The sequence below is a fragment of the Pyrus communis genome, chromosome 17, assembly GCF_041283825.1.
Source record: "Pyrus communis isolate YQ-2024b chromosome 17, ASM4128382v1, whole genome shotgun sequence".
Taxonomy (NCBI): Eukaryota; Viridiplantae; Streptophyta; class Magnoliopsida; order Rosales; family Rosaceae; genus Pyrus; species Pyrus communis.
Window position 1 is genome coordinate 10793702 of NC_142581.1, and position 23600 is coordinate 10817301.

Consider the following 23600-nt stretch of genomic DNA (forward strand, 5'->3'; position numbering starts at 1 on the left):
GTTTACATAGGTTTTGAGATTCAATTATCTTAACCAATCATCTGAAGGTGTTCCTCAGTTCTATTTCATGGCATAACTTTCATTCGGATGTGGATACTTAGGAAAACATGCCATTAATTGTCATGTTTTCCTTTCCATCACCTTTGTCATTTCCATTCCCACGACATTCTAATAACTTAGACTAATCATAAGTCATCGTTTAAGCGAGGAGTTAGACATGCAGTTTTACCATTCAAGATGTTCGAAGCATGGCTTTTCAGTAAGACGTTGGGTATTATATATGCTGTGTGGTTTATATACAGGATTTTCCAATACAAAATGAGAATGCACTATACATTTGAGGAGGTCTGGTGTCTGCAGCTGCTCGTTTGTTTCAGGTAATGTTCACTTCACTAGGCAAAGGTTACTGTCGGTCACCACTTATTGAGGTTTTTTACATCCAGCATGAAGTTTTCTTGTGCCTCGGGTTAAGCTGTCTTGAGATTAGTAGGTATCTTGACATTTATCGATGAGGGGAAACACATTTTGCACATTACAAGTTTGAAGCAAATATGATCGAACTATGCGTTGGTCCTTGAGTGCCATTGATTACTTATAAGTGAAATGAGTTATAAGTTGTGAAGACTTAATGGAAATTTACATTGAGAGGAAAATAAGAAAGAATATTCTTTTGCTCCCAATTTTAAAATGGATTTACCGAAAGCATGGACTGAGGGACAAGGATTGTCTGCCCTCCTACTTCCGGTACCCTCCTGTTTATGTGGTCACGGTTAAGTCACGTCAACATTTTATATTACTATTCATTTTTGTCTTATTATCTCTATTAAAAAATACAATATAAAATGTTGACGTGGTTTAACCGTGATCACATAAAACAGCAGGGCACGGGAAGACATCGGAAGTAGGAAGGCAGACAATCCTTGTCCCCGATGGAGATCTATAGCCGTCAGAGTTTTAACTAAGAATCTAGTGACTAAAGATTTAACGGTCTTGGATCTCGGTCCATGCTATCGGCTGGTCCTGTATGTGTTTGTTAGATGCGCACAAGAAAGAGTAGATGCCTTTATTTTGAGTGACTTTTTTCTTTTGGAAAAATCAAAGTTGAATTGATCGGTTCGTATTGCTTTTTCTCAGTCCAAAATTTTTTTCCCGACCAAGAAGGGGGATTACGAATATTTAGTGGGAAAACAAACATTTTATCATTGAAGACTTGGATATCAACGTCGATAAAACTCTAATTAGAAATTGCTTTGACTGTAAAACTGGGTCGCATTCCGTGCGATACAACTTTGCCCCATTTGCTTTCATAGAAATCTCGTAGAAAGTTGGAACACCTAATTTCATTTCACCATTTGTCGGTTTGTAGTGAGCATTACCATCGCATCAACTGCTTTTGAATGAGTGTGATTTAATTTGTTATACAAATCTTGAAGTTTATACAAATCTCGAAATATGCTCATCCAGCGACAATTTATGCGGTGATAGTGCTTACCATTCTTGATGCAGCGGGGACCAAATATTTTCCCTATTCCAACAAGGACGAAAACGATATTGTTCCAAAATCATATGAAGGAAGAATGCATCACATGCTTTATTGGTACGCCCTTCTTTCTATTTGTCCTATTATGCATCACAATGAAAATTTTCAACTTTTCTTCTTTTATTTATTTTTCATATAAGACCTGAATAACATCATAATTTATAAATAAAAAAACATTATAAACTCAATATATAAGAAGAAAAACCAAACCCAAACTATTTAGTAACAAATGAATTTCCCAAACTCAGAATTAATAGCATGACGAGTGGACAAATAAATGCTTGATCTCCCATTAAAGTTTTAAACTCTTCAAGTGTTTTTTCTGTAAAATTTATCATTAACAAGGTGTTTTTTTTCTTCTAGTTTACTATTTATTATTTAAAAATGCTATTTTTATCATTTATTTGTACTATCTAATATAGATGGAATTCACATGTGTTGACGGGATCTGCCTTTATTAGAGAAGTAGTACAAATAATGGTCCAAATAAACGATAAATGTAGCTGATTCTTTACTATTTCATTGACAAAATGCTGAATTTACCCACCCCCACACCAACTATTACACTTATTTACAGGGAACTTTAACGAAAAGTTTATGGTACTGTTCATTTTAATGAAAAACAACATTTTTACATTAAAAAACCAATCCCGATACTATTTATTTTACCTTTTATTTTGTCGTTATTGTTAAAATTCAAAAATTTTAAATTATTTTATTTAGTTTTCCTTTATTTATATTTTTGACAAATAAAATGTATTTATTTTGGAGAAAGTCAGAAGTCACAGGTTGACAAAAAAGGGAGGGGGAGATGTCACAGAATTGAGTAGTAAGTAAGTAGGGCCTCCCTCCCTCCCTGTTGTTGTCTCACAGTATTGACGTGGCTGCGTGCTGTCATTTAATATAAATATGAACTCCACGCGTGGACACGACGGGGTCCACTTCCAGTCGCAACTTCCATGCCTTCTATTCACATTGCGTAATGTCATCTCTGGATTCTCTGCTTAAAGATTGCCCCTTGCAAAAAAAAAAAAGAAAAAAAAAAAAAAAAAAAGAATATTTTCAAAGATGTAAAAATCTTTGATGAAATGTTATTGTGTATATTTGACATAAAAAATCTATTCAATTGAAGTGTTATTTACTGACTGAATTTGAAGACTTTATAATTTGGAGTCAAAATTGACATCAATATCAAATTTATTTTTAATTTTCATTTTAATGGTAAGTCATTTGTTCGACTAACATTTCGACGAACAAAAATTTTGTTTCAATATTTTTTTAATAATTACAATCATTTAAAGTTCTATTTGAATAATAAAATAACATTTGATATATTTGTCATCAATTATAATTTGACTCTTATAATTTAATATTTTATTTAGAGCTGGTCTAACGTTAAATTGTCATTTGACACCTTAGTTATTTTTTTGGTCGATTTTTACTATTTGAAATTATCAAATTACCTCTCACTGTTGGATCGGATTTGATAAAATTTCATTCACCTTATGTCAGTACTAGCACAATTTTATCCACAAGAGTGAATCACGTGCTGATCATGTACTATTATTTAATTGCAAAGTGGATGGAGTTTGATCGAATCTGATGGTGGGGAATAAATTAGCTAATTTTAAATAGTTCAAGGTAATTACTAGGACAATAGTTTAAGGGGTCGAATGACAATTTATTCAGTAAAGAAGTGATTAAATATGTCATATACAACACATTAATATTAGACGTATAAGATACACTGTAATCGTATTTTGTTCTATTATGTGTAAATTTTTAACGTATATAAATGACAATTAATTTAAGAATTATAATAAAAAGAGTTTTTTTATTAATTTTATCTTTTATTATTTTCAATTTCAATGCTGACTTTTGTCCTTATGATTAAAATTTTTTGTTAAGTTTCTTTCGATGAATTAAAAACTGAAAGTCTTTTTTATTATTTAAAGAGGACATAACCAATTATCAGATCACAAACTTGTAAAATTGTTTGCTTACATCCAAGGCATGCGAATGTCGTGTTGTCAATGTTTATTCCTCTGCCTTGTAACAACAGGGAACGGGGGATTGAGACATAGTTGGTAAAATATTTAAAAAAAAAAATGTCAATTCTCAGTTTCAACCAACTTTAAATAGAATAAAAACTCATATATTTAGCAATTTTCTTCAATAGTAGGTAATGGACGACTAACATCGAGTGCTAAGTAACATTAAAGTAATTCTTGTTCCCGGAACTGTTATTAGCATTTCAAAAATCTCATTTTGCATTCTAAATTTTTTATAATTAGAAAAAAAAAAAATACACTTACGAGGAGTGTAGAATAAAATTTTTAGAGTACTAATAACAATTCTCTTAAAAGTTGTGGTCAAAAAGTGGAAGCCATTCTTCCTCGCAGGTATGGTGTGTGAAAACACCCACTGATTTCATCACATAATTTCCACTTTAAAGTATCTATCTTTATGTTTTGTTCACACCCAAAAACACACAATTTGAATTTTTTTATAACTTTTTTGGTTGTTAAATAACACACACATAGACACAAGAAAGAGTCGTTATCTTTTCTCGGTTCTGTCTTCTGTTAAGAGTATGAAACATGACTCAAAGTCCACAGAAAGTCTCCAAAACGTGGATCCGACCAGATCAACTCTGTTATTATTATTATTATTTTTGGAAACTATCAACTCTGTTATTTAAACGTCAACCGACATACCAAATAGCCAACACAATCCTCTCTCTCCTCTGTTTCTCTCTTAACAATTTTCTACTTAGTTTCCAACTCATTTCAAACTTATTCAAAAGGCCAATTGAGTCTACTTATCTACATGCTGCTGGGTTTTCCTGTGCGAGCTTAAACCAGCTAGCTTACCACCAAAGTTCAAATCTTTACCAAAATCCCAACACAATTCTCTCTCTCTCTCTCTCTCTCTCTCTCTCTTCAAACCACTCAGTTTCCAACTCATTCAAATGCAAAGGAAAGCTGAATCTGCATGCTGTAGCTAAAGCTCAAATCTTTACCAAGTAATTTTCCTTTTCTTCAACTAATTATATACCAAAGTATGAAGCTTTACCCTTTCAATTTCTTCTTCTTCTTCTTCTTCTTGTTATTCTGCTTCTCTGTGCCCATACCTATTGTATCTAGTTTGAGCTCTGATGGGGTGGCGCTGTTGTCCCTCCTCAAGCACTGGACTGTAATCCCATCCCCCATATCCTCCACCTGGAATGCCTCTGATTCCAATCCATGCCAATGGGTTGGAATCCAATGTGATAAATCCCACAATGTGGTTGCCTTAAACCTCACTGGGTTTGGAATTTCTGGCCAATTGGGGCCTCAAGTTGGCAGCTTTAGGTATCTGCAGACTCTTGCTCTCGGTTCCAATAGTTTTTCTGGCAAAATCCCAGTTGGGTTGGCCAACTGTAGTTTACTTGAGTACTTGGACTTATCAGAAAATCGATTTTCTGGTGAAATCCCTGAACCCTTGTTTTCGATTTCCAGCTTGGTTTATATATATCTGTATAGGAATAGTTTGAATGGTTCCATCCCTGCAAATGTTGGGAATTTGAGTAAATTGGAGGAGTTGTATTTGGATGACAACCATTTGAGTGGAGCCCTGCCTAAGAGTCTGAACAATCTTGGGAACCTAGTGTATCTTCAAGTTAGTGGTAATCGTCTCAACGGTAGGATTGATTTGGGTTCTGGGGATTGCAAGAATTTGATTTTCTTGGATTTGTCACGCAATCAGTTTAGTGGAGGTCTTCCATCAAGTCTGGGAAATTGTAGTAATTTAACAGAGTTTGGTGCTGTGAATAGCAACTTAACGGGGACTATCCCGTCTTCCTTTGGCCAACTAGAGAAGCTTGAACTTCTGCGCCTTCCTGAGAACCGTTTGTCTGGGAAAATACCTCCCGAACTTGGTAAATGCAAGTCCTTAACAGGACTACAGTTGTATACAAACCAACTTGAGGGAGAAATTCCTAGTGAATTGGGGACGCTGAAATTGCAGGATCTTGAATTGTTTGAGAACAGGTTAACTGGTGAAATCCCAGTTAGCATTTGGAAGATTCAGAATCTTCAGCAAATCCTTGTGTACAATAATAACCTCACCGGGGAGCTGCCTGTAGAGATGACTGAGCTGAAGCAACTGCAGAATATTTCGTTGTTTAACAACCTCTTTTCTGGAGTTATACCTCAAGGTCTGGGGATTAACAGCAGTTTAGTGCAGTTAGATTTTCTGAATAATAACTTCACTGGTACAATCCCTCCAAATATTTGCCATGGAAAGAGGTTAAGGGTGTTGACTTTGGCTTCCAATCGACTTCAAGGTTCCATACCTTCTGATGTTGGAAACTGCTCTACACTTTGGAGGTTGAAGCTTGAACAGAATAACCTGACCGGAGCTCTCCCGGAATTTGCAAAAAATCCAAACCTCAATTATATGGACATCAGCAGCAATGAGATAAGTGGAGCAATTCCATCAAGCTTGCAAAACTGTGGCAACCTCACAACCATCAATTTGTCCACGAATAGGTTAACTGGACCTATACCGCAGGAGCTGGGGAAGCTTGCAGAGCTTCGTACTTTGGTTCTTTTCCAGAACAATTTGATTGGTTCTCTGCCTCCTCAACTATCGAATTGTACCAAAATGGATAAGTTCGATGTGCGGTCCAATTTGTTGAATGGCTCCATTCCGTCAAGTCTGAGAAGTTGGACAGTTTTATCAACACTGATTTTAAGCGACAACAGCTTTACTGGCGGCATCCCAACTTTCTTGTCGGAGTTCGAAAAGCTTTCAGAGCTACAACTTGGTGGAAATCTATTCGGAGGTGTGATTCCATCAGCAATTGGAGCATTGCAGAGTATGTTTTATGCATTAAATCTTAGCAACAATGCATTGACAGGTCTGATTCCTTCAGAGCTAGGGAAACTGATAAGGCTCCAACGACTAGATCTTTCTCGTAACAATTTGACAGGGACTTTAAAAGTTCTTGGCGATATGAGTTCACTAACTGAGGTTAACGTTTCAGACAACAACTTCACAGGTCCAGTACCAGAGACATTGATGAACCTGTTGAGCTCATCCCCAGTGTCATTTTTGGGCAATCCCTACATATGTGTCAATTACCTTCCATCATGTGGCTCAATGTGCTCAGGAAAGAACAGTTTTAAATCTTGCAACAGTCCACCAAGCAACCAGAAAGGCCTTAGTAAAGTGCAAATTGCATTTATAGCTCTAGGATCTTCGATGTTTGTTGTTTTTGTGCTTTATGGGCTGATTTATCTGTTCCTCTTGCGCAAAAAGACCAAGCACGACTTTGAGATCTCTGCTCTAGGGGGGCCATCTGCCTTGCTCAACACGGTACTGGAGGCTACAGAAAACCTAAATGATCACTATATCATTGGGAGAGGAGCCCATGGAACAGTCTATAAGGCCTCTTTGGCTCCAGACAAAGATTATGCAGTCAAGAAGCTTCAATTTGCAGGGCACGAAGGAAGGCGTTTGAGCATGATTAGAGAAATTCAAACACTTGGGTTGATTAGGCACCGGAATCTGGTTAGATTGGAAGACTTCTGGTTAAGAAAAGACCATGGTTTGATATTGTATCGGTACATGCAAAATGGGAGCCTTTATGATGTTTTACATGAAATCAAACCCCCGCCAACTCTCAAGTGGAGTGTCCGCTATAGGATAGCGCTTGGAACTGCATATGGGTTGGAATATCTCCATTATGATTGTGATCCCCCTATAGTGCATCGAGACATCAAACCAATGAACATCCTCTTGGACTCTGATATGGAGCCCCATATCGGTGATTTTGGTATTGCGAAACTTTTGGATCATCAGTCTTCTGCAGCAACATCCATTGCAGTTGTGGGTACAACCGGATATATTGCACCAGGTAATTCTTCTGGTTTATTTTCGATTCAGAAATGTTTGTACATTCATGCACTTAATGAACTAAAGTATTTTCCGTGGTTTGCTACAGAAAATGCATTTCGAACAGCAAAGAGCGTGGAATCTGATGTGTACAGTTATGGGGTTGTTTTAATTGAGCTGATAACAAGAAAGAAGGCATTGGATCCATCATTTATGGAGCAAACTGACATTGTAGAATGGGCTAGGTCAGTGTGGAGCAGCACAGAACAAATTGATCAGATCATCGATTCAAGCCTTAAGGAGGAACTTCTGGATTCAAACATCATGGATCAAGTTATTGACGCTCTTATGGTGGCTTTCAGATGTACTGAGAAAGACCCGAAAAGTAGACCCACAATGAGAGATGTGATCAAGCAATTGTTAGATGCAGATTCCAAAGTGAGAAGCGTAAAGGGCTAGCTTTTTAACTTTCCCAGATCGACTATTGTAGCCTGTATATTTAATCTGCTTTGTACCGGGTGTAATCTTAGCGGATAGTTAGTGATGCATCTGTAAACATGTGCAATGTAGGTTAGATATATGGAATTCACTTCAAGCAATCTCTCTCTCTCTCTCTCTCCCCCTCTCTCTCCCTCTCTAGCAACTTATATGGAATGAGTTCACTGTCACTTGACATCCTGGTCCAATAATATTGTGTTGTATTGGATGGGATGCCACGATAACAGTGAACCTGTTCCATATAATGACCGAGGCAGAGTGAGGAGAAGAACTTATTTGAGACTATTGAGTCGAAAAAGTAGGACATGAGTGAACAAAATCTTTTCAAGCTTTTCTGAAGTGTGGATGTCAAATTGGGCAGATTTTGAAAGAGCCCGGGGTCTTCACAGATAGCGCATATTAGTGTGATCGTCACCGGTGATCGAAATGAATGATATTTCATGGATGTAGAGTATTAGTAACAAATTCTCTCGGATGTTGCTAATTCTAAACGGAATGCAGTATACAGTACGGCATATTATGCACATTGGAATGTCATATTTGCTCAATGAAAAGAAAGTACACTCGAACAAAGAAACAGATCTTCCATGAGAACGACTGCCCATGGCTCCATCAAACAAAACATTATTCACATGAATTCAGGGTTTCGACGACATCAATACAGATTCTGGGAATCCACCCGACCTTGTCTAAGAATTATACAAATTTTGTATTCCGATCAAACAATTGCAATCAACAACTTTACAAACTCAAATCATTCAAAAGAATTCCTAGCCTTGTGACACGAAATGTCGTCCTACAGAAAAAAGCGAGGAAAAAGGATGACGGAAACTAAAAATGGTAAACAAAAATTATTATATTGGAGGGGAAAAAGAATTCTAAAGGATACAAGGATAGTTCTCTATCTAATTTACAGAGAGATGAAACTTGATGCGCCTCAGGAACTCCCGTGAGATCTGACAGATGAGATTGACTGTGCCGAAACAGAGGCGGTTGGGCTACTAAGATCCCGATCACCGTTCACAGCTTTTGGTTTTCCACTTAATCTTTCAATTGCGTCTTGACAGACTTCATTGAACCATTCATCTTCCGGAAGCACACTGAAACAAAATTTAAAACTCAGTATAAGTTAAATCAACGGCTCAAAAGCAGTACAATACGTCGTGCAATCACAGCAAAATTTGAATTCCTTACAAGGATAAAAGTGTCCAGCATAAAATAGATGGGTGTCGTACTGGAAGGTTTTACACAACTTTTTTACGACAGGTGTTTTATGTTTATACACCTACATGTATGCATGTATATTATCGTTGATGAAAAATGAGCAACGTAAATGAAGTAACATACCTATTGGGATCCATGCCAGTTGCAGAAAATGCTGCCATGGCTTTAGATATGATTTCGTTAATAGCTCGATTCAAATTTCGAGATAGGTAACGACTTTGAGAAGCAAAGAGTATGACAAACTTCATATCCAGATAGAACTGCACACAGATGAAACAAGTTAATATAGAAGTGGGTGTTCAATGAGGAGACTCCCCAAAATTAAGATGGGAGAAGACAGCTATCATGTATCGAGTATGAGTTCTTGTTAGGACCCTTTTAATATTCTTTAGTATCTGGTCACCATTTCCTGTAATCTGCATTATTTCCTCACAATTGCTTTAGATTCAATGACGATATTAAGGTTACGTTTCTATTTAGGATCAATATCATCACAATGTTGTAGGCACCAAATGTTAGGTTGTATAAATTATCAGTTAGTAACCTGGGGAGAAATGTCAAACCAAGAAAAGGAAAAAACTGGGCATCCTCATATCACCACGAAAGGCCAGGCTACAAAATACTTAGTATCCTGATATAAGGGTAAGTCCTTTTCATGTTTGATAGGTTGGAGATATAGTTGCAGCACGGAAAGAGAGTTACGTAAACAACTAGAGCTATCACAGTTGCAGGCCCGACTCTCCCTCCCTCACAAAATATACCAATCCAAGATTTTTCCTTCCATCCTCTTTTCTTTGTTTCTACATGTGAGATCTTCGATTACTTTCTTTCTTTCTTGTATGATATAGTTCCTTCTTACGTTGCAAAAATAGGAATATCCCTTCACATGATTATGACTATGTGTTTCTTATTGCTTGTAGGTGTAAGCTTTGGGTTGTTATACTGGATTCACAACGACGGATGATCAAAAGAAACACAACAAAAGACAGTAAATTAGATGGTGTGACCCGAAATTACGTACTTGTTGTAAGCCAAGAGGACCTAAAGGTGGCCCATCCTCAATATCATCCCAAAAGCTCTGGTCTTCCGAAAGCCACAATATGACAGTTTCTGTTAGTCTCATTAGAAGCAATGTAGCAAATCTTTCCCTGCCTACAAACATTTCTGCGGCTATACTGGCCATTCTGTTTAGTTTTACAAAAAGTTCCTGAATTCGGAAAAGTTAACAAAAGAAAATTAGGACTTGAAAAAGACAATAAATAAAGCACGTAAATAGTTTAAAATACTCAGGATCTTATACACCACAAAAAAGCTGAATATGCATATACATTATACACATATAAAAGCGGAAATATCATATGACCCTCAGTACTTTTTGGTCAATTCTCATGTTCTCGCTTACAAATTGAACAATAATGAACAAGAAGTATAAGTATGAATCACGTAAAGACAGCATGCCACACCTGATAATCTTCATGTGACCATGTATCATGCAAGGAGACATGAATATAAAAATCTTCATGCCACACCTTATACTTCAAGGTATCATGCAAGGAGACATGAATATAAAAATCTACAGTGTGGCAACGATTGACAATATTTTTGGTAAAGAGAACCTTCAAGTCATGGTGTGGGGAAAAAGGATAAACTTAAAATAACAAAAATATATTAATGTACACACACACACACACACACACACACACATATATGTATGTGTGTGTATATATATATATATTAATAGACAACACTCATTATATATAAGACATTTGTTTTATAACAACTTTGATGTCCTCCAACAAGAAGTTCAGCAACACAAGTCACAAGGGGAGGTCCTCTTAAATTTCCTTAACCCCTTCTTAACCATAGAGGACGCCAACGAGGGAATTAAACATGCAAAGCAAACTAGCAGAGGAACATTTAGAACTGAGTAGCACCAACTGTGAATAGCATGATGTCTAAAAAGAAGGAAAAGAAATGAGTCCAAGCAGAAATTATGCCGGACAAAATCATTATTCAGCATACCTGGAATATTAAGGATGGGAACCAATCAACCTCTTCCACATTCGCATCCATGTTTATGTACATATCAGCAGTAAGATGGCTATCACCATCCTCTGTAAAAATGAGATCTAGAGCATGCTGACGACAGAAACTATCTTTTAATCTATCAACCGAGCTGACAAGCCGCCTCTTCCACTCCCTTTGCTCAGGATGCCGGTTTTGCCTATCTGAAGATCTTCTACGTAGATCATCCCTGTAAGCAACCTGATTCAGTGGAGACAGCTTCATGGCTGCGCGTGGAAGCAGTTCCTCTGCTAATAAGGATGCATTTGCCAGCAAAGCAATCTGTTGGGCTTCATTCTCAGCTACACTGACAATTTTATTCCCAGAACCTTCAAAGTTTGCTTCTTCCTCCATTGAACCCGGTAATGCTTTTATGAGCATGTTCACATATGAATTAAATACTTGGAACAAACCCTCCAATGTCTGACCACCCAACTGCATACTGAGCAATGGTCCTACATCCTCAAAGAAATCCTGCAAGATCAGGTAATCTATGAGGCCACAATAAAATAAGGGATCGCATACAACTACACAGAAAATTGATTAATTGATTTTATGCGGTAGAAAAATGATTTACCTGGACCATGAAATTGAACCGATGTGCACTACTTGTAAGCTTATGTTGGAACGCTGTCATATTACCGAGGGATGTAGTTGAAGGCCTGCCAGGTTGCCGTGTAGCAGTTGGAGCATATGTAAGTACCCAGTCATCAGCAGCAGCTAAGGCAGCAGTGCTTTCCTCGATTCTTTTTAAATTAGCGTCTAGTGCTTGTTCAACACTAGGCCTAAAGAGTTTCAAAAGTACAGGACAAAGTGCCAAACCACGAGCTTCCAACAAGGAACAATGGCCTAATGCTATTTGAACACACTCTGCAGCAGCTCTTAACCCCCCAGCAGCAGCTGATGAAGCTAATGCATGTCTTTTAGTAAGAGAGGCAAAAGCCTCGGTTTGGTTTATTGCCCACATCACAAGCTCAGAAGTATAATTTGGTTCCTTGCCAAATATCGCTGACGAATCACTAGCAGCTTGAGCAATAGCAGAGAACACCAAATGTGAGAGTGCAGCAGTATAAGCTCCTCCATATGAGGTGCTTGATGGACGAAGGCTTTGCATATTATACTGATATCTTTGGAAATGTGCATTGAGCAGCAAACTGTGTGCACGAGGGCCATCCCCAAGCCTTTTCAGTGCTGAGATAGCTGCACGAAGTTCACCACCGCGCGTAGAAGGCTGGCAAGCAGCCTCAGCAAGCTGATCAGCTAACTTTTGCCTGCGTTCAATAATGGAAGTCTGCAGAGACACGAGTAAAGCTTGATCCAACATCTTCAGTTCTTTTGCTTCAGCAGCCACGCGTTCACCTTCATCTAGGGCATCTAAAGCTTCATCCACTCTCCTTTCCGCTAATAGAACATCCAAGAGATCAGGAAATTCTATTAACCATTTCTCCAGGTCTGTAGGATCTCTGTCTTCAAAACTTAATAAACCATTTTCACTAGAACCTTCAGGAACAGATTTCGATAGGGAATCGATGTTTACTCCCTCAGCTAGACCATGAATCAAGGCAGCTTGAGTGGATAGCAGGTTTCTGATAGAGGATAGCTCCCCCTCCAAATCTGATATCTCTTTGGAGGTGCTGTGAGTAAGAAATACAATTTACGTAAAATCCAAATTATACTTGACGAATAATTTGTATCAAAAGGAATGACTCAAACTGAGGATTAACTGACTTAACCTTCCAATAGAATTTGAAAATTGCTTTCAAGTAAACTAGGTACATAAAAGTAACCCCGACAGAGTTGACCGGACCAATAGGTAGACAAGAACGGAAATTTCTAATAACAAAGCTAAAAAAAATAAAACAATAAGTCCTAGTTGAAGGACATAAACAATCACTTCGACTGTGACTATTTTGGCACCAAACAACCTTGGATACCAAATTTTATCAATTGGATCATCTAAAGAAACAAGAACAGAAATTCTAATAACAAAAACGGAAACATAAAAACAATAAATGATAGTTTAAGGAGATATACAATCACTTTGACTGTGACTATATTGGCACTAAAACTACCATGAAAAGCAACAATAAACAAACACGTACAAATCCAAAACGTTTTAACTCATAAAAGAAAAAAATTACGATTACTATAATCTGCACCACATACAAGTAACATTTTGTATCTCAAGTTTAATTAGTCTAAACTCCGAAGAGTTAAAAAATACGTCAGGGTAAGCTGGAATACTATGCCATAAACACAGCAGCAAAATCCAAACTACTAAGAGAATGGCCATGCAACCACTTGAAACAGGTGAAATTTTATATTTTGTGAACTTGGTCTAAACTCTAAATAACCAAACGAGATTTTCTTTTTACTTTTTAGTTAGAGCTGGAAGTGGTGGGATATTTTACAAAGTACATTTTAAAACTAAAGAATCGCACTATCCAAATCATGCGTAAATCAAATGTATCAAGCTAGGCAACCCAAATCCCCAAACATATACTAAGCATTACCAACAAGCGAAGGGAGTGCTGTTATTGCGAAGCACCTCAGAATATAAACCGGTAAAGTTGCATATACACTATGAACTCATCAATTTGTCACATTAACCATCTAACGAAAACTCACCGTATGAATGCTGAATAGTTAGCATAGACACTTCTACGCATTTCCTCTGCGGAAGCTCTTTTCAAGTCCAAAAGATATGAACATAATTGTCTTATATCCTGCAAAAGATATGAACATAATTGTCTTATATTTAACTTGTATCCCTTTACAATTCCGCAATTTTGAAAATTCGAACTTCATAGCATCTCTCGGAATTGTTTCAAGAAACCAAATTCTACAATTAAACAAAGATAGAATTCCATTCCATCAACAATTCAAGAATCCTGAAAGTTCGTTCTTTCACTTTCCCATGGTTTCTCACCAACCAAACAGCATAAAATATACAACATCGAGCACAAAAAACAGGCATACATACACAAACATATATGTGTGTATGTAATGTATATATGTATATGAATAGAAGAAAGTGACCTTCTCGTTGAGGGAGCATCGTGACTGGACGTAGCTCTGGGAATCGAACTTGTCAGACTTGAAGACATTGAGGCCTTCCTCAAGCTTGACGCCGTTCTCTTTAACCGGCGTGCCTCTCGACCGGGCCATCTTCGCCGAAGCCATGAATCGCCGGACAGATCAGATCAATCAGCTGAACCAGCAGCTCCGAAATTAGGGATGCGGGGAGCAAACGGGCGACTGATCCGGTGAAGGCAAAAAGGGAATTTCAAAACTAATCGCCGGTGGAAATTAGGCCATGGAAGTTGAGCTTCCGAACCAAGCGAAGAGAGAGAGAGAGAGAGAGAGAGAAGTGCTCACGAAGCGTGTTTTGGTGAAGAGAGAGAGAGGAAACGGGAATGTGATGGAGATACGGTTTGGTTTGACTGCGATTTACTAGATTTTGACAGCGGTTAATACATAGAAGCAGTTTTAACGAAAAGTTCACATTTACTGTTTATTTTAATAAAAAATTATATTTTTATACTAAAAAATTAATCTTAATACTATTCACTTTACCCTTTATTTTGTTTTTATTGTTAAAACTCAAAATTTTCAAGCTCTTTTAATTAGTTTTCCTTATATAGAAAGGAATGAGGTCTAACTGGGATTTACGACTCCATTTGTGCACTTATCACATCTTTGTATAGTTTTTTTGAGATTTTATTACCTAAAAACAAAAGGATAGTTCTTGATTTACTTCAATCGACACCATTATTACAATCTATGGTCTAATGCTATCCATTTAAGTAAGCAGAAAGTTTTAAGTTTGATTTTCTTTAACTCTGTTTGATTTAGGACTACTGTTATAACAAATACGTAATTATTGCATGATTTATTTTTCTACATTTGTATAATGTAGAGTCTTCACACAAATATTCATAAAATTGAGTACATTTTCAACTAAACCAATGATGGAAGAAATGACTAACTTCGGCTTTAAAACATTTAAAACATGATTATTCTTCTTGGTCAAACATTTTAATCATTTCTTAATTCAATTAGGTTTGTCAACCAGCTGTTAAATACAAATGATATTACCACTTAGTACTACGGTTTAAGAGTATTACTCTTCACTTATATTTGAGAAGTCTTAGATTCAATTTTAGCAAAAGACGAAGTTGAACCATATTATTGCTAGCCATTGTAAGACTTAACCCACTCTTTCACCCCCTAATGTAGATAATATTTGTTCAAAAACAAAAATTACACGCGATATTACTGTTCTAATCTACACTAAAACAAGGATAATGGTTTGAACTACAAAAACACAGCCGGTTGAACAAAAAATCTCTAATCACCGAGCCAATATGCAATGTACAAAATATTTATATAAAAATATACTAAATATCTGTAAAAAAAATAAAAAAAATTATATATATCATCACTGGAGAATGGCTAGCTGGCTCAACCAACAACAGTGTTCAGGTTTTTTTTTTTTTTTTTTTTTTTTTTTTTGAAAATAATGGAATATTGTATTGCAAAATCCTTATCCAAAATAAAATAAAGAGGGAACAACTATGTTGCATGCCAAGTGCTGCCCTGCTGTATTTTACAGGCTGTGGCTGTGCTGCTGCTGCCGTGGTTAGATTCCACCTCCATCTCCAGGCATTTCTTTTTCTTTTTTCTCTTTCTTCTTAATCTTTTATTTATTTATTTATGTTTGAGTAATTAAAGTTGTTTATTTTTTATGTTTGGTAGAAAGTAGTTTGGTACTTTACTAGTTTATTCCCGTTCGATGCATCACCACCACCATAGTGGTTGGGGAAGCATATGCCTTTTTGGCTCCACGCTTTTCTCAAAATTTTACTTGCGAATATATATACATCAGAGTATCATAAATTTTATTTCTTTTTTCAAGTTATGAAATATTATGCTTCGGTAAAAGAAGAGATAATATTTACAATAATCTACAGCGTTACATAAGCTCGTGTCATCTTCTGTCAAAATTAAATTATAAGTCGCCTAGGGAAAAAATAAATGCAAAATAATTTAGGAAAGGTTCTTATCATAACCGCAACCAGTGAGGGATGTATGATGGGGCCAACGTCCGTCCTAGGGCCATTCGAAGCCTGGAAAATATTAGATGTGAAGGTTTTTTAAAGACTCCCTAAATGTTAGGTATTCGTCCATTTTATGCTCAGCAAACGTTTGATGAAATGTTAGGCTGAGTCAAGAGCACTTGTCAAATTCTCTCGACAACAACAAACTCACCAAGTGTTTGATGAAATGCCACAATGAATAAACTGAATTTTTTTTGTTCACTTCACGCTCTATATCTATTTAAAAACTCACTGACCATCCCCGCAAACTCAGAGTAGACCAACAGCCGCCAGCTAACTACTCTTATCAACTTTTGGACAAATTATCATACTCGGAATAATCTTCATATTAAACTGTGCGTTGGTCACATTGGTGGCTGAATCGGAGTTTAATCTACGGTTGGTTGCGCGTCCGTTTGGATTGCTTATGCATGTGCAAGTATAGACAACCGCACAGGATCATCTGGGATGAGGATGTATCAGTACTACGTATGTTCTTCAAAATTGACGGACCGATGTAAATATCGCCCACAAAGTGACACATTCGGTTCTTCGATTTGTTCGGAAAAGAAACGAGGGGCGAGAAAACAACTAATTTCAAAACGCACCTGTTTTTCGAAACAACGGAGTAAAGCTTGTATCCTTTGGCCGATGCGAGAAATGCAATTTGACATTTGGTCACATACATTACGCTACAGAATAACCAAGCACTTCATCAGTGTCAATTACATTATTATAGCAGAAAGATCATGCAGAAACACAGATCACATCTATCAAATTGACAACAAAAACAAAAAAAAAGCATCTGTGTAACGCAAGCGCATGAGCAATTCTTCATCTCCCTCAACTCATGCTTCGGGTGTATCCGTACGAACAGCTGTTGAGAAAACACAAAACACCCATGAGAATACTGGCTTGGCGGGATAAAAATTCGGCTTACAAAGTTCAAAAATCACATTTCTATGCAAATGTATACGTATTTATCAAATACAAATACGAACAATTACATTCACGTTGTTAAAATTCTAACCCATCAGAAATAACAAAAATTTAAACAAAAGGATTATTAACAATCCTTCTGAATATCTATAATTTCAAAAGAAAATTGTATTTTCTTCATTAGATGGCAAATCAAGAAAAAATCGACCGTCATAAATTAGGATGACTTTGAGAAAACACACAGCATGAACAAATAAAATCTAAATCCAAAATTTCATATTTCAGCACACCAACAATCCACAGTGGACATTTGATTTAATAACATACAACATAACGATAACAAGCATACCAACTCACAACTTTAACATGTAAAAAACCCACAACAGAAATCCCAGAATACAAGATATTAGAGCCTGGCAAGAAAGCCTTGTTTCAAGCACATTCCATGTAACATAAGAAGCCCCCCTTTGAGCATAATAAGACAGATTGTGCCTAAATAGTTTTTCGGAATCCTTACATATTATAAAAGAATTTACATAGGCATGCTATAAGCCTATAAGAAACAATATTATGCGGACGAGTTCCTTCCAATCATGAGTTGTAGCCCAATGGGACCCAACTTCTGCCCTCCCTCTTCTGAGGGATTTGTTCTCGGTTTAATTCCTTATATGTTGGCAGGCAGGTGAACCCAAAGAGGAGTTCCTCAGGCACAACTAACCTAAAGCAACACAGCTAAACTGAAAATATAGAACGATTGCAATTTATTTGCCAACATAAGCTGAGATGACAACTAGAGGTTACTTTTATTTACTCTTAAACACAAAGGTATACTGTTCTAATATCCAACACTCCGACACTTAGGGGTTTAGGAGTGTCCGTGCAACATCAACGATAAGCCCCCGCAACTGCAGTCCTCATATTACCTTAATGGTATCATAGGGAAAATACAAACATTTGCAGCTGCTAGAAAGGGTCCAAATTGTTTTTAAAACTGCACAAATGGAGATACATTCCCACGGAAGCTAGTCATACGGTGCAAAGTTCAGAGATACATTCTCAGTTCACAAACCTCAACTCTGAAACTTACTAACACAAAGCAAGAGATCACAACAGGTTTTCTTCGACGCAGGCGCTTTTAGTCATGACAAAATCCAGATTCATCTAAAAGTTAACACCTTTGACAATTTCAAAAAATCTTAAACTGGAAGAAAACTCATGAACCTAAATAATCTTCATTCAACCAAATGCATTTTGACCACTACTCGCTACACCAAAACAACAAAACTTTCATCTGAGCCACTCATTTCCATCACACCAATTACACAATCCAACATTGCAAATTGAATTCCATCAGCCCATCACAAAATTAAATCTCATTTAACCAGACAACCCCAAAATTTCAATCCATCAGAGAAAAACCCCGAATCCTAACCGCACAGATTGAAATCAACGACTAACAACGATCAAAATATGAGATTTTTAACATCAAAATCAACAACAAATCACAGAAATGAAGATCGGAAATCCGAAATATAAATGAGGGGATGAGCTTACTGGGCTTCTCAGGCTTGCCTTCCGCCCACTTGGAGACGGCGAAGTGGACCCTCTCGCGGGAAATGGCTTCGGTCTTGTAAGGCTCCTTGAGGCAATTACGAACCAGATTCGCACAGATGTTGGAGTAGGTGATGTAGGTCATACCGGCTGCGCGCCAAAACGGTGCCGCTGCGTTCGACGCCATTGTCTTTCTCTGGTTTCGCTCTCTCGTGTGTCAGTCAATGTGACCTAGACGAAGCTTCCCTTTAATTTGCAGTGGTGGTTAAATCCCAAATGGGCTTTGTTTATGGGCCTGATCGAGTTTTATGTTAATGTGAGGCCATTAGAGAAGGCCCAATTATATGAATAAATCTCTGTTAATTCTAGTAAGACTATCTTCAACCTAAAGGTGGAAAAATTCCAAATCTTAGCCCTGTGTTTTCAACTATTCATCTATATGCATGAGGTTAGACAGTTTTTTCCTCCAACGGTAAGGGATCTATAATTTCCACCCTAACCTTATAATTTTAGCCCCGTATTTACCATAACATTCAAAACTAACCGTTGGATTCCAATGGTCAAAAAATCCGAGTCATAGAACAAAGATTTGTTGGAACGGATTGTAGTTGGGGCGCCACACTCATCACAACCCAAGAACGCGCCTCAGCTACTAGATCTCAACTGTAAGACAATCTTAACTGTAGAAAGCGTGGAATTTGTGCGCTCACCCGTAGCTGATTTGTCCACACTGAGGAAGCAGAAACACGAGGCCCACTTCTGTCTAGTGAGTCATGTGATGCTGCTGCAATGGGGGTCCCATGATCCACTTGCTTTCTTATCTATCTGAGGTGGATAGTGTCAGTGCAAATTTCCGCAGTCTTCGGTTTTGACGAAAATGCACCTGCAAGACAATTAACACCTTTGATCAAGGACCTAAGCCTGACGCGCCCACTAGGTAGGGGGGTTAGGCCGATGGATCTCCGATGCCTAAGTCAGTTTCTCTGAGGATAATAAAGTGTTTATGGCTTTTTAGGGTTGCAAAAGCTTACCAAAATTTAGTAGAATGTAGGGTATTTATAAGGATAGGGCCAGCCATAGTGTTAGGGTTTATGGAGAAATATTCTCAAGATATTAAATAGGAAATAATATCTTGATATAATAGAGTAATTATCCCTAATTGATTTAAATAGGAATTACTTTGATTGGAGTTAATCTTCAATTGGGAATGTATTAAAGATAGGATTTGGGTAATTAATCCTTATCTTTAATGCTTTGACTTTTCTTTGCCAAGGGTAGGTGAGCTGTGGGCAGTCGTATTTAGCTGCTGGGACCTTCATAAGTGTGAGCTGCACATGGGAGCATCTGAGAAGCCTGCTCATTTATTGAGGGCAATCCTATCTTTCTTGGGCAAACGTCTATGTGTTGCCTTTATAATTTTTGGGATTATTTTAGGCTCCACAAATGCCCTCATACATGTTGGGCTGCAGGTAGGAAAAAGGGCATTAGATGTAGTAATCCCAAGCTGCATAGGCTTGTAGAGTTGTTTCCTAATTTGAACTTGATCTTCTTTCTTTATTTAGAGATAGACTTCTTCTAGGAAAAGGAAATCAATTGCCCCCAATACCTATTTAATTCTGCTTTAAGCAGGGGATTAAATAAATTTGGAGAGCAATCATCATTCCAACAAGAAAGAGAAGCCAGAGGAAATTTTTCTTCCCCCTCCCCTAGCTTTCTTCTTCTCTTTCCCTTGCAAAGAGTCGTCTCTCGTTGTAGTTCTTCTTCTCCGTGCCACACCAAGGTAAGAAAAGTTTGAATTTTCTTCTTCTTGAATTTTTTGGGAGTCTTGGGACTTGAAAAATTGGCTCAGCAGGGGCCGAGGTCATGTGGAACACGTGGCAGGGGTGCCATGGTGCTGCTGATGGTGCGAAAGAGAGAAACCGGCATGGGCCAGGTCTCTCCTGCTGGCAGATTGGGCCGAATGGCCTTGGGCTTTATTGGAGAGCAAAGGAAGGGGAGAAAGGCATGAGGCACTCTCCCTTCTTCACTGGTGGATCGGGCTGCGAGCCTTTGAGTTGGCTTGGAGCGCTGGCATGGGACCATGTAAGCGTGAAGTGAGAGAGATGAGAGACTGGCTCATACCAGCTCTTGGGTCTTGGTGGCTTAGGCCGAGAAGCCTGGGCCTATCTTGGAGTGCTGAGCGTGCGAAAGAGGAAGGGAAAAGGGAGACGTGGGCCTCCTTCCACTTTGGGCTGGAACGGCTCGAGCCGCGTGTTAGAGAAAGAGTGAGGGCTGGGCCTTTCTGGGCCATGGGGCTTGTCACTAGGCTTTTCGATCATTCTTTAATTAATTTTTTTTTTCTTCTTGCAAGTTGCCTTCTAAATATTTTTCTTCATACTTTTTGCAGGGACTTTGAGATGTCTTCCTCTGATCGTAAAAGTGACGAGTATATTCCACCTTGGTACAGTCAAGGTGGTTCTTCCGTCAATGTGGGCTATTTCAAGGCTGCACATGTCAATATCAATTTCGATGAGCTATTTCAGGCTTTTCTTAAGGCGTACAAGCATGTGATTTCGTCTGAGGTTTGCGTCAAGCGGGTAAAGGATGACAACGACCATGAACCGTGTGGACGTTTTTCCTGGAATGTCCTGAGTGCTCGTCGAAGTGTAGAGCCAACCTCGAATGCACACTGACTCATAAGCCGAGTCAGGAATGAACGCTTCTCTAGGCATCTAGATGGGATAAGACGTTTTCCCAGGAACCCAAACAAGAATGCACACTACTCGAATGCACGGTTCGTAATGGGCTGAGCTGCTCTTTTCTGGGACGTCGCTGGAATGAGTCACGTTCTTCCGCCCTTATCCTGTTTCGAGACACCTCATCTGGGGCGCCCTGCATCTCAATACGCTCGAGGAGTTAGTTCACCAAGGTGGTCTACTGGGTGAGGGTGCTTGTCAAATTGGTTACCTATAGGGGAAGGTGGTGCTCGCCATTCGGATTAGAAGAGTCTGGACAAATGGCTTCTCCATTTTATGGTGGAAGTGTAGTGGACTGCAGGTACAAAACTTGAGCCCAAAGCGGGCATTCATTCAGAAAAGTGGGGTGAAAATAACCATGAATCGATTGCTGGACCGGTGGTAGGAATCTGGATCATCGGAGATAGCCTCGGATTGGATTGAGCCACGGGCTTGGTCACCAGAGTGGGTTGCGGGGTGAGCCAACCCGGTTATGAGGTCGGCATGTGTGTGGGGGCGTTAGGCTGGCACTAACTCCTCGCGGGCTTGGGCTTGGTTGACAACTGGTTAGGCTCCATTGGCAGCTGGTTGGGCTTAAGCTGCCTGTCCGTGGGCCACTTCTACTGGCTGGGCTAGCTCTGCTGGGTTTTCGTAGGCCTGGAGCGACTGAGCTCACTGGTTGGTAGTTAGGGCTGCTGCAGTGGGCTGGGCCTCCTACCCTGGGTCTGTTCTGGCAACTGCCAAACCTTGGGCCTCCTACCCGTGGACCACTGTTTAGACCTGGGCCTCTAGCCGAGGGTTTTGAGGGTTGCGACGCTGCGAGAGTAGCGATGGTGGAACTTGGCCCGTGGCTGCTGGGTCACGGTGGTGGTGATGGCGCAGATTCGCGGTGGTAAGGCTTCTTCTGCTGTCGTGTTGAGCCTTGAGGATCTCCGTCGTGGGGCTATGTCTTCATCTACACTCTCCTGTCCAAATCCTTGTACGTATGGGGTTCCGTTCATCGTGGTTTCTAAATTTCCTACCATTGTATCATTTCCCCATGGATTGATCAATAAACTTTCTAGGAAAAATTAATTGATACGACGTGTGGGAAATTCAATGTAACATAAAATTCAAGAAACCAAATGCAAGAGGTTTCTTCGAGTATTTGAATCAGCTCTCAATGAAAACACTAATTTGTCAATGCAAATTTCCGCCGTCTTCGGTCTTGACAAAAATGCACCTGCAAAACAATTAACACCTTTGATCAAGGAACTAAGCCTTACACGCCCATTAGGTGGGGGTGGGTTAGGCGATGGATCTTCGAGGCCTAAGTTAGTTTCTCTGAGGAGAATAAAGTGTTTAGGGATTTTTAGGGTTGCAAAATCTTACCGAAATTTGGTAGAATATGAGGTATTTATAGGGATAGACCGGCCACAATGTTAGGGTTTATGGAGAAATATTCTGAAAATATTAAATAGGAAATAATATATTGAGATAATAGAGTAATTATCCCTCATTGATTTAAATTAGGATTAATTATTTGATTGGAGTCAATCTTCAATTAGGAATGTATTAAAGATAGGATTTGGATAATTAATCCTTATTTTTAATGCTTTGACTTTTCCTTGCCAAGGGTAGGTGAGCTGTGGGCAGTCGTATTCAGCTGCTGGGACCTTCAGGGGTGTAAGCTGCACTTGGAAGCATCTGAGAAGCCTACTCATTTATTGAGGGCAATCATGTATTTCTTAGGTAAAAGTCCACGTGTCGCCTCTAGAATTTTTAGGATTATTTTAGGCTCCACTGATAACAACCCCAAATTCCCACCCCAAAATATATGCCTTGGAGAGGCTTTGAGCCCAAATTTGGTTTTTTATATTTTCCACCCTTCCCTTGGTTCGATTTAGTCCCCAAACTAGTAGCAAATATGAACCAAAACAATCGGTTTAATGATCACCTTGGTTTGCTTATTTCATTTCATGTAATCAAGCAAAGATTATTATCGCTACTTAGTACTATGGTTTAGTGGTATTCCTCTTCACATGTAAGTGAGAGGTCTTAGGTTCGATTCTCTTCCAAAAATGGATTTCAACCACATTATTGCTACCCTAT

At 38.5% G+C, this 23600-nt stretch overlaps 3 protein-coding genes across 3 annotated transcripts; 1 reads left to right on the plus strand and 2 right to left on the minus strand.

Moving 5' to 3' along the window:
* The first annotated feature begins 2618 nt into the window (after positions 1-2618).
* On the plus strand, positions 2619-8019 carry LOC137708126 (uncharacterized). The gene is made up of 2 exons (XM_068447119.2): positions 2619-7442; positions 7530-8019. The coding sequence occupies exons 1-2, from the start codon at positions 4604-4606 to the stop codon at positions 7877-7879; spliced, it is 3189 nt and encodes a 1062-aa protein (XP_068303220.2). The 5' UTR covers positions 2619-4603; the 3' UTR covers positions 7880-8019.
* Positions 8020-8489: 470 nt separating this feature from the next.
* Positions 8490-14653, minus strand: LOC137707752 (exocyst complex component EXO84B). Its single transcript, XM_068446664.2, has 7 exons — positions 14246-14653; positions 13835-13932; positions 11784-12840; positions 11165-11680; positions 10164-10349; positions 9266-9402; positions 8490-9018 (listed from the first exon to the last, which is right to left on the minus strand). Exons 1-7 carry the CDS (start codon positions 14387-14389, stop codon positions 8856-8858), a joined length of 2301 nt encoding a protein of 766 aa, XP_068302765.2. The 5' UTR covers positions 14390-14653; the 3' UTR covers positions 8490-8855.
* A 2247-nt stretch (positions 14654-16900) lies between these two features.
* LOC137708544 (ATP synthase subunit epsilon, mitochondrial) lies at positions 16901-19038 on the minus strand. Its single transcript, XM_068447644.2, has 2 exons — positions 18799-19038; positions 16901-17182 (listed from the first exon to the last, which is right to left on the minus strand). Exons 1-2 carry the CDS (start codon positions 18980-18982, stop codon positions 17154-17156), a joined length of 213 nt encoding a protein of 70 aa, XP_068303745.1. The 5' UTR covers positions 18983-19038; the 3' UTR covers positions 16901-17153.
* Between the last annotated feature and the right edge of the window lie 4562 nt (positions 19039-23600).

What these genes read in the sequence shown, in the direction of transcription:
- LOC137708544 (XM_068447644.2), bottom strand. Translation starts at nt 18,982, where the DNA reads ATGGCGTCGAACGCAGCGGCACCGTTTTGGCGCGCAGCCGGTATGACC. An exon ending in AGGCAAGCCTGAGAAGCCCA is followed by an intron (nt 17,183 to 18,798) that starts GTAAGCTCATCC and finishes TTTTCTCAACAG; the next exon opens with CTGTTCGTACGGATACACCC.
- LOC137708126 (XM_068447119.2), top strand. Translation starts at nt 4,604, where the DNA reads ATGAAGCTTTACCCTTTCAATTTCTTCTTCTTCTTCTTCTTCTTGTTA. An exon ending in AACCGGATATATTGCACCAG is followed by an intron (nt 7,443 to 7,529) that starts GTAATTCTTCTG and finishes GGTTTGCTACAG; the next exon opens with AAAATGCATTTCGAACAGCA.
- LOC137707752 (XM_068446664.2), bottom strand. Translation starts at nt 14,389, where the DNA reads ATGGCTTCGGCGAAGATGGCCCGGTCGAGAGGCACGCCGGTTAAAGAG. An exon ending in GATGCTCCCTCAACGAGAAG is followed by an intron (nt 13,933 to 14,245) that starts GTCACTTTCTTC and finishes TATCTTTTGCAG; the next exon opens with GATATAAGACAATTATGTTC. An exon ending in ACTGGCATGGATCCCAATAG is followed by an intron (nt 9,019 to 9,265) that starts GTATGTTACTTC and finishes ATTTTGTTTCAG; the next exon opens with TGTGCTTCCGGAAGATGAAT.